Source organism: Nematolebias whitei, chromosome 14 (assembly GCF_014905685.2).
Source record: "Nematolebias whitei isolate Nwh7 chromosome 14, NemWhi1, whole genome shotgun sequence".
Classification (NCBI taxonomy): Eukaryota; Metazoa; Chordata; class Actinopteri; order Cyprinodontiformes; family Rivulidae; genus Nematolebias; species Nematolebias whitei.
This window is the reverse complement of record NC_056511.1, coordinates 1,163,555-1,174,487: the sequence shown is the minus strand read 5'-3', so window position 1 is coordinate 1,174,487 and position 10,933 is coordinate 1,163,555. Positions and strand designations below refer to the sequence as shown.

Here is a 10,933-nt window from a genome sequence, read left to right as displayed (position 1 = left end):
ACAACTTCAGAGGTCCACATGACAACTCCAGAGGTCCATGTGACACCCTCACAGGTCCACATGACACCCTCAGAGGTCCACATTAGACCTTCAGAAGTCCACATGACACATTCACGTGACACATTGGGGCATTTAGATGCCTATAGCAGATATTTACGGGGTCATAGATACTTTCAGAAACCCACAGTAGATCACAGATGACCTGAAATGATCTAATGTAGTCCATGAAGAGATGGATCAGAACTGTTATGATGATCAACAATGTCCTTAATATTATGGTTGACTCTAAATATTCTGTGAGATTCAGGATAATCAAGTTTGTGTTAGAAGTTGGTTTGAATCTAAGTTCTGCTGTGAAGGAGGTGAACGTTTCTGAAATATTTTATAAGAACTTCCTGTAGAACATTGGTTTTGTCTAAGACACCTGTTCTCCTCAGCTCCGTTTGTCTCTGCTTCAGGACTCTCCTCTGCCACGTCTTCCTGCTGAAACACCACAGAAGAAGAAGTGTCTCAAATCAATGACCATTTTTCATTTAGCAAGGACAGTTAAAGACCTGATCACCTTTGTGGACCAGCCCGGACCATGACTCACTTAATAGTAAATGATTAATACTGAGATAGAATAGAATAGAATAGAATAGAATAGAATAGAATAGAATAGAATAGAATAGAATAGACCTTTATTGTCATTGCACCAAGTACAAGAAAACTTTAGGTTTACTTCCCTGAACGTAACTAAATACTGTATAAAGGCAATAGTTACAGATAGGTTGTAAGGCGATGTAGAAAACTAAAAACAGGAACATTAAAAACATTACTCAGTTCTTATTACAGCTTTTGTTAAGTTCTGTAACAGCTGATTGCTAAAACTATTTTTAAATATGTTTGTTCTTGTCTTGATTGATCTGTACCTTTTTCCTGATGGTAAGAGTTTAAACAGCTCATGTCCAGGGTGAGATGTGCCCTTTAAGATGTGGAGGTACATATGAATGCAGGACTCTAGCCTCTCTAGCGGTTTAAACTGGACTGACTTTTTAAAAGTAAACCAGTCACTTTTGTTCTCACCTGCATTTCAAGAGGCTGTGGTGTCCCCATAAGGCGAGGGTGCTGCCACTGGGTGGCGCCGGTGGGAACGTGCCAGTAGTATGTTCCTGTTGAGTCATTGATGGTTCTCCAGCCAGATGGTAGGTCTGGATCCAGGAGGAGGTTCTGGTCAGTCCAGATGTTGTCTGCAGAGACATCATCAACAAAAGTCCTGTAGTCTGGAGACAAGACTCACAGTGTCTGCCAGCGCCCCTACAGAGCGCTATGCTGATGATGTCAGATTTATCTGCCCCTAAAACCTAATAATTATTGCTCCAGTCATCCTCTGTTAAAATGTCTTAATGACATCAAGGCATGGATGGCTTCAAGATTTTTAAGTTTAATTGATCAGAAAACTGACATCATTGTGTTTACCCCAGGGACTCGGGGGGGAGGGGGGGGACAAACAATAAAACAGCTCAAAAGAGAAAAATTAATGAATTAATTAAAAAAAAAAAAACAGTGACAACCGCCACAATACCTTACTCATAGATCAGTAGCGCCCGGGGGGGGGGGGGGGGGGGGGGTCCTTGTTTCCACTGACTCGTAGAAAGCCACAAAAGTCAGGAAAAAAATAATAAAGAGAGAAATGCAGATGAAAATCGAAATAAGCTCTCGGAACAGCATCTCCGTGCCTGAGAGACTTCCTGTGCTGGTGAGTTGTGCTCAAGACATTGCTAAGGCTGGAAGTAGTGAGGTGTTTCCAAACTTTTTGAAGAGGGTCTGACCTTCAGAGTACCAGCAAAGAACCACACAATGGTCCCGAACGAGTCCAAATAATCCAGAGGAATCTGCTCTGGGGAAGACACCGGACCTCCGAACAACATCTCCCCCAAAAACCCTCCTGAGCCAGCGAGCAGTGCTCAGATTGATCGCTGACCGCTGGGGCTGGAAGTAGTCCAGGTCCAAGTTCCTGGTGGGTTCCGTACGGCTCTCTGCAGCCAGTGATCATCAAGGTTACTTTCAAGAATTCAAGGATTCAAGGTGCTTTATTGTCATTCGCATAACATGTGGTACATGTGGTGGAATGAAATTGTGTACACAGAGTCCCAGTTACATCCACCAAAAATATGACATGTAAAAGAAAAACAATCATAAGATCTAAGATATGAACTCAGGAAAAACGTTAATTAAAATACACTAAGCAAAAAATAGCATAAAAATAATAAACACAATACGCCAAACAGCAGCACAAACATAAGTCTCTGTGAGCAGATGAGTATGAATGAACACAGCAGCATGAAACAGATCAGCAGCAGCATGAAACAGATCAGCAGCAGCATGAAACAGATCAGCAGCAGCATGAAACAGATCAGCAGCAGCATGATGTGATTTTTCACAGTGATTATTCTGGTTAGAGATTCATGAGTCTAACAGTCTCAGTGACAAGGTTCTGTTTGGATCTGCACAACACCAGACTCAGGAATGGTTTTAAAAGATTTATTTTTAAAGCAGCTTCTGGTGGAGGTCTGCGTCCAGGTGGAGGTCCAGTCTGGAGAGAGAGACAGGTTAGTGACTATGAAGCGGGTGAGGAGTTTTGAGACTCGCTGTGAATTAGTCACTAACCTTCTCAGTCTGTGGCGTGGCAAGAACAGGAGTAGCGCTGAACTTGGTGACGTCACTGTAGCAGTGAGAGCTGCAGCAGGCCAACAGAACAAGGAGCTGCATGTGGTCCGTGGAGGGTGAGTCCAGAAGCAGGGTCCAGAAAACTTAGCAGGGGCCATTAACAGGCGATCAGAGAGCTGGTACCGGAACAAAGACGAGATCCGAAGTCGTAGTCGAAGGAGGAGAAGAAAAGGGTCAATAACGTGGTCAGATGAGGCAGACAAATCCAGAGAGGGACAAGGCGAGGAGTCAAGGAAACAAGGCTGAGGCTGAACATATGGACGTAGGAGTCCTTCTGAAACAGGTGGGTGAGAGCAGTGTGGACCACAGAGGAGATGACATCTTACGTTGATCGATTCTCACGGTATGTGTACTGGTGAGGGTCTTCGTTGATGTTGATGTTTGTTTTGATGTCGGTTATGACCAGTGTTTTGAAGCATTTAGCGACTATCGGGGTAAAGACTACTGGCTGATAGTCATTCAGACCAGTCACTGTAGCGATCTTTGGGACTGGGATGATGGTGGCAGTCTTTAGGCAAGTGGGAACTGTTGCCAGGGTGAATGAGGAGTTAAAGATGTCGGCCAGCACCTCGCAGAGCTGATTGGCACATTCTTTCAGCACCTTCTCAGGGATGTTGTCTGGGCCAGTTGCTTTGTGAGGATTAATCCTCTTGAAAGTTCTCCTCACTTTGGCTGAGGTCACGCTGAGGAACTCCTATTCTGGTAATGAGATGAGTCTAGTGCTGGGTGGTCTGTTCGGGTTCTCGAAGCATGCGTAGAACCTCTTGAGGGCATCAGGCAGTGACGGGTCTTTGGGGCAATGTTCACTTCTGCCTTTATAACCTGTTATACACTTAATGCCTCTCCACATGCTTCGTGGGTCTTGTGAGGTGAATTGACCCTGGATCCTCTGTGTATACAGTATGCGGCCTTGGCCCTCTTGATACCAGCAACCAGCTATTTCCTTGTTCTTCTCAGCTCCTGTGAGTTTCCAGACCTGGCTTCCAGCAGTTTGCAAACCTCTGCATTCAGCTAAGATTTCCTGTTCTTTTGGCTGCTTTTGGCTGTTCCAAAAACAAGACTGAAGCTCAGAGGAGATCGGGCTTTTTCAGTCATGGGCCCCAAACTCTGGAACAACCTGCCCCCCAACATCAGGCAGGCCACCTCCCTTCCTCACTTCAAATCTCTGCTAAAAACACATCTGTTCTCGCAGACATTTCACACAGTGTAAATTAATCTAGTGTTTTTTTAATCTGTGACCCTATGTTTTAAATGCTTTTTATTAATTCTTCAGTTATTATTATTAGTGTATTGTATGTATATATTTTTTTTTCTCTTTAATTTTACTCTCATTGATTGTTGTTGTTTTTGTTGTTAAGCACTTTGATAACATGTTCTGTTTTAAATGTGCTCTATAAATAAAGTTGACTTGACTTGACTTGTTCAGGTAACTCTTAACATAACTGATGGTGGTGACGTCATCAGCACATTTACTAATGTACCCCAGGACTGAGGTCATGTATTCCTCCAGGTCTAGCTCCTTCTCATTTTCAGCTAATTCTCTGAAGACCTGCCAGTCTGTGCATGCAAAAACAGTCTTTCAGTATGCCCAACATTTAACTTTTTTGTTTCGGACTGGAGCGTTTCAGCAGGGGGAAGTGAGCAGGGGCCAGGAAGATGGAGATCTGATCAGAGTCCTAGGTGGGGGCAGGGTGCAGCTTTGTATGCATCTCATATGTTTGTGTAAACACAGTCCAGTGTGTTGTTTCCATGTGTTGGCATGGCAACATGCTGACAAAATCTTGGGAGGCAGTCCTTCAGACTTACAGGATTAAAGCCACCAGCCACCACGTAAAGAGGCTCAGGGTGTTTGTTTCACATCAAGTTAAAATGATCATGCAGCTCCTGCAGAGCGTCTGTAGCATTAGCATCCGGAGCTACGTATGTAAACAGCTGTTATGAACACCGCTGGGAACTCGTGGGGTAGATAATGTGGTTGACATTTCACTGTTAGCTGCTCCAAAGCATTGGAGCAAAAGCTGTTTATCAGAGAACTGTTTGTGAACCAACTTTTACTCACGTAAATGAATACTCCACCTCCCAGTGATTTCTCCGTTTGTTCGCTGCAGCGGCCCACTCAAAAAAAAGTCTTGTCCAGCTGGAAGGCTGAGTCTGGCATGTTGCTGTTAAGCCATGATTCAGTGAGACAAAGCATTGCACACTTCCTCATCTCCTTTGAGGCACCCTCTCTCAGACGAAGCAAATCCATTTTGTTGTCCAAAGAGCCGACGCACGACAGAAAGAGAGAGGGAATCAGTAGTTTGCCAGCCTTAGTGTTAGCTTTTAGCCTTACTTGCACCCCAGTCCAGCACCCTTGATTCTTAAGCCAGGAGCAGCACTTCGTCTTCCCGTTTGAGTGTTCCTGCTGAAGCTTCCAGGTAGATGACTTTAGGATCTGCATTCTGCTGAGCGCTGATTTGAGATCGTTGCAGATCGCTGCTGTATTCTGTGATAAATCCGCTCCTATTCTCATCAGTTCGGTTCGGCTACGATTCACATGATAAAGTGTGCAGAGTCAGGCTCAGAGTTAATTTCAAAACTCCTAAAAACTGGGATCGCACGGGGAGCCTGTGAAGCTGCAGCTCCTGAAAGCATGGCCATCTTGGCTTTGAAGAAGGTCCCAACTTTTAATCAGATTCGTATCGGGTCCATTTGTTTTTATGAGACTGCAGCCGAGATGCTGCCGACCACAACCCCGTGAGTCAGGAACGAGGTTCCTCAAACGTCTTCAGTCTGAAGAAATTGGAAGTCCAGACATTTCTGTCAAACTGTTGGACATTTTAAACACTCCACCTTAGCTTAGCTTAGCCTGGAAGATAATCAGCTGCAGCTCAACCAGTCCACAAGAAGACTCCAGCAGGATGTGCAGACTGGCTGAACCAGCAACTTTTACAAACTCCAGTCTCTGCTTGAACAAAAGCGGGCTCTGGGAATATTGGGATCTGAAAATGGACTTCCACACAACCTCACCGCTCACAAGTGGGTTCTGGTGGGAAAGATTATAGGCGGACTAGCTCCGTTTTTGAGGAGTTGACGCACAAAGTGAGCAGTGCTGAAGCTCTGGCCTGTGATGTGATCCCTGCTGTGACTGTGCTCCAGAGATCTTTGAGCAGAGAACCAGAAGTGTGTGTGCGTGTGTGCGTGTGTGTCTCACCGTCATAGTTCACGATGATGATGGCCAACATGTAATCTTTGCCCATCATGGCTCCTCCCTCCTCTCAGCTGATCTGGTACCAGGCCCAGAGGACGGACTCTAATGCCTCCAACAGTCTGTCTGTCTGCCTGTCTGCCTGTTTGTATGTCTGCCTGTCTGACTGTCCGTCCTCCTCTCAGACACCTTCAGTCTTCTCCACCTTTGTTTTATCTCTGCTCCGTGTCCTCTCCTCTTGTGCCTCCCCGTGTGATGAAGGATGCTCTCCTCCTTCTGATGACATCATCACTGCCCCTCCTCCTGATGACATCGTCACTCCCCGTCCCCCCTCTCCTCTGTGAAACAGAAAAGTGCTCAGGTTCAGATCATTCTGTTGTTTTTCATGAAAACAAAATCAAATGGAAAAATTTCAACAGACCAGAATCCAGAGCCCAATTACACATATGCACATATACACACAGATTGCATATATATACATATATATATATATATATATTTAAGTATGTATATATATATATATATACATATATATATATATATATATATATGTATATATAAAAAAAAATAAACTACTACTGGCCGGCTGTGACTGAGTAGTTAGAGCAGTCGTCCTCCAGTGCAAGAGTTGGTGGTTCAAATCCACCAACTGTCACATGTCCAATTGTCCATGAGCAAGACACTGAACCCCTCGTTTCCTCTGATGTGTGTCCCATCAGTGCATGAATGTGATCTAAAGCACTGATTAGTCTCATTAGAATGATTTCTTCAATTAGCTTTGTAGAGATCTAGTATAGAGCTGTATGAATGGGTAAGTTAGGCACAGATTGTTGTAAAGAGCTTTGAGTATCTCGATAAGATAGAAAGGCGCTGTATAAGTACAGTCCATTCCATTTACTTACTACTTGTACTACTGTTCCTACTTTGCGGTTTTTTTACTTAGCGTGGGGCTGGGGGCAAGGTACGGATCCCCCCGCGATAAAGGATTATGTAATAGGATGATAATGATAAAGGATCAGGTCTCTGTGTGAGTGCAGCTACAGCGTGCGCTCTCAGGACATCATTACCTGCAGTGTTCCCTCAGTGAGGACTGAACTAGACAAAAGGACCTTCTCCTACTCCGCTCCTGTTTCCTGGAATATCTTGTAAAAACATCTGAAGCTCTCGACCTTTGACCTCTCTAAGTGTCTTTAAGAATCTGTTGAACTCCTGGCAGGGTCCAATGCAGACATGTTCCTGTTTTTAGTTTTCTACATTCACCTTAGAATCTAGCTGTTTTTTTGTTACTTTTGTTTTCTTTTTACTTTATTTATTTATTTTTTTTAGCCATCCTGTTTGTTAAAAAAAATAAAAAATCTTTATGACTTTTTATAATTGTTTATTGTTGTTGCTGTTGTCCATTGTTGTCATCTTTCTTTGTTAAATCAGGTCTCTCTTGTAAATGAGTCCTCAAGGCTCAATGGGATTTACCTGTAGAAATAAATGTTGAAGGAATTGAATGAATGAAAGTAAACATGTTAATCAATGTGATTAACTAAAATCAGTTAAATGTGAATGTTAGTGTTCTTTGGGATCTGGTTAATCTAAATCTAGATTAAATATTAAATATGATTATTTCTATATTTATCACCACAGTAACAGTGTTACACACATCAGTATGGTAAACATTAAAAGAATACATCTGTTGGTTTAGTGTTTACCTTTAACCTACATATTTAAGGAGTAATCAATCAATCAATCAATCAACCTTTATTTCTACAGGTAAATCCCATTGAGCCTCGAGGACTCTTTTACAAGAGAGACCTGATTTCAACAAAGAAAGATGACAACAATGGACAACAGCAACAACAATAAACAGTTATAAAAAGTCATACTGCAGGTTTTTTTTGTTTGTTTTTTTTACAAATAGGATGGCTAAAAGGAAAAGGTAACAACAAAAAAAAAACAGCTAGATTCTAAGGCAAATGTAAAAACTAAAAACAGGAACATGTCTGCATTGGTCCCTGCCAGGAGTCCAACAGATTCTTAAAGCCACTTAGAGAGGTCAAAGGTCGAGAGCTTCACATCTTCAAATCAAATCAAGTAAACATTTTTAATAATCATGTTAAAAGTTATAAATGTTGTATTTGGTGTCTGTTTGTTTTCCAGATATATGAGTGTGTGAATGACAGGGATTAACATAAAACTCTTTGTGGAACGGTGCTTTATGAACTTCAGTCCTTGCCAGTTGACCGGCAGACCTGCCACATCCAATATGGCGGACGCGCTGACGTGTCAGGATTTAATTTTTCTGAGAAATGGTTGCAGAACAAGTTAGCCCTCTAACAGGATGTAGAAACATTTGTTCTGCCAAAATAAAAGTTCCATCAGAGTTTATTAAGAACTGAAGTTCCATAGTTACAGATCTGTTTGTGTTAGGTCCTATGGCCTCAAATAAATAAAAAATATTTGTCAAATGTGCATATAAAACTAAAACATGTTTCAATAAATTACGTATTTATTTAAACTCGGAGTCTGAAAACTGAACCAAATCGTTACATCAGGTCCTCTGGACAGATTCTTCTGGTTGAAACGTTTCGTCTTTAATCAGAAAGACTTCGTCAGTCTGAGGCCTGCCACCAAGATGTGTCCTATAAACAGCGCCCCTCAACGCGCTTCAAGCATCCATCGGTCATCAGTCAAGTGGTTGTCTTCCAAGATGGCGCCAGGGTGTAGGGCTTTCTGTTGGTCGCTCTCTGTTTTCTTGTTATTTTTGTTATCTGTGCATATTGTTGTGCAGTGTGTTGACTCGTATCTGCAGCATGACCGTCGTGCACTTTTGGAGCTCCGTAGTTTGCTGAGATGCCCACAGAATTTTTCAGCAATGGTCAGGACTCTCCCACCAGTCCTTTCTGAGATCCTGCTTTCCTCCTTCGTGATGCTGGACCTTCTCCCAGAGGAAGAGTTGCAGACGTCGAGGAAAGCGCGCCGGCATGTTGGTGAAGCTGAGACTCTGTGGAAGATTATAGGGCTTGTTCTGGATCTGACCATGGACTCTCTGACCTGTGTTGTTGTGGGGGCCCTGCGCCTGGCCAGCTACCCGTGCGCTCAGACCAGGTAAACGACCACAGTTGTTTACCTGCGTGCCGCACAAGCCGACCAGGAGGTGCTGATCTTCAAAATGTATATATTAATTTCATTGTTTTTATTAGTCTCTGTGAGAATAGAATTGTTCAGTAAATATCATATAATGGATATTTTACTTTAAATATCATGTTGGCTGATTTTACAAACAGTAATTGTGGAGTTCGTGTGCACCCACCACTGCACCCAGTATCCACTGGTTAACTGGTCACCATTAACTTCCCACAGACTCTCCCACTGGTACATTTTCATCTTTAAATCACTTCCTGGTCTGCTGCCTTCATACATCTCCTCCTACATGTCTCTGTGTGAGTGCAGCTACAGCGTGCGCTCTCAGGACATCATTACCTGCAGTGTTCCCTCAGTGAGGACTGAACTAGACAAAAGGACCTTCTCCTACTCCGCTCCTGTTTCCTGGAATATCTTGTAAAAACATCTGAAGCTCTCGACCTTTGACCTCTCTAAATGGCTTCAAACATCTGATAAGTTCCTAGAGATGTTCCTGTTTTTAGTTTTCTACATCAACTTATAATCGATCTGGTTTTTTTTCTGTTTGACTGTCCTTTTCGTTGCCATTTCATTTGAATTTGTAAAAACTAAAAATTGTATGCATCTTTGATGACTGTGTATTGTTGTTGTTGTCATCAGTCGTTGTTAAACAGGTCTCAGGTCTCACCGAGGCTCAATGGGACTAACCTGTAGAAATAAAGTCTGAACGAATGAAAAAAACTCGTGACTTCAACGTTTCGACGTGAACTTTTGTTTTTATTGTGTTGTCTGTGGCGTGGGCTGTTCAGTTATAGTCTATTTGAAGTATTTATTCAATCTAAAGGTCATTCTTCACAAAAATATAAGTGATATTTGATTTAAAGTTCAAGCTGTAAAACAGTTAAACACATGGAATGGAACAAAACGTTTTAGTTTGAAAATTTATCCGGAAGTTCTCTTACTCTAGCTTTATTTTCACTTTAATTATTGTTTTATTTCCTTGGAACCGACATGCCAGGGTTAGTGCTCATGTTTGAAAGATAATTTATTAGATTAATCACAAATAAAGTAAAGTTTACATCATCCGGAGCGTCTTTGCACTTCCGGTTAGCCTAGCCGTTAGCTTTCCTCGAAGCTGCCTCTGACTCCAGCATGGATGACTTGTACATTAAACCCGGTGAGTGGTCCGTCCTCAGCAGTCCTTGGCGGACAGCAACACCTTTGTAAAACATTTCAACGTGTTCATGAAACTTTGAAGGAAGGTTTTACTCCGTGGAACTGGCTGCTAACGTGGCCTGGCTCCGGGACAGTCAGGGAAACGGACTTCCTTCAAGAATCTGTAGATTTAAAGTTCCCTCATCCCGCCGACATTTACAACGCACTTTATCAATTATTTATCTTGAAGACAAAACAGACAAATGTCTTGTAATAATTCGGCATAGAAGGGCTTTGCTTACTACTAATCTTTAAAGGTTTAAAAGCTAACTAGAACAGTATTGTGAAAGCTCTGAGGTCTTTTATTGTGAAAGCTACTGATTCAGCAGCAGTTTATGGTTATTTATTAAATGAACTGATTTAAAGGGACTGCTTATCTATAACCACAATTACATTTTATTCTACAGAATTACATCCAGTAATTCTATGTTTAGCCCCTGTACCAGTTTCATTACAGATTTTTTTAATACAGTTGTATTATTTGCTGTGAATTAATTTCAGGAGATTTAAATCTGTCTCTTTTTACCAAAGTTGTTCTTGTTTCTAAGGTAACCAGGAGCGGGGCTGGAACGACCCCCCTCAGTTCTCATACGGCCTTCAGCTGGCCCGCGGAACTCAGAACCTTCGGAATAAGAGAGCACTCCCACCCACAAGTTCAGGTAGAACACCTGAGACACTGAGACCAGGTTTATCTGCTGTGTCCACACCTGA

General features: G+C 42.5%; 2 protein-coding genes across 2 annotated transcripts in view; one reads left to right on the top strand and one right to left on the bottom strand.

Moving 5' to 3' along the window:
• The window catches only part of apbb3 (amyloid beta (A4) precursor protein-binding, family B, member 3), a 14,535-nt gene extending 8,348 nt beyond the window's left edge, over positions 1-6,187 (bottom strand). The window contains exons 1-3 of the mRNA XM_037688180.1: positions 5,903-6,187; positions 1,066-1,229; positions 425-483 (exon numbers count right to left, since the gene is read on the bottom strand). Of these exons, the coding sequence (XP_037544108.1) occupies positions 425-483; positions 1,066-1,229; positions 5,903-5,951 (272 nt within the window). The 5' untranslated portion in view covers positions 5,952-6,187. The remainder of the gene's footprint in view (positions 1-424; positions 484-1,065; positions 1,230-5,902) is intronic.
• Positions 6,188-10,090: 3,903 nt separating this feature from the next.
• sra1 (steroid receptor RNA activator 1) overlaps positions 10,091-10,933 on the top strand; it is a 9,018-nt gene continuing 8,175 nt past the window's right edge. Inside the window, exons 1-2 of the mRNA XM_037687740.1 lie at positions 10,091-10,184; positions 10,771-10,881. Of these exons, the coding sequence (XP_037543668.1) occupies positions 10,160-10,184; positions 10,771-10,881 (136 nt within the window). The 5' untranslated portion in view covers positions 10,091-10,159. The remainder of the gene's footprint in view (positions 10,185-10,770; positions 10,882-10,933) is intronic.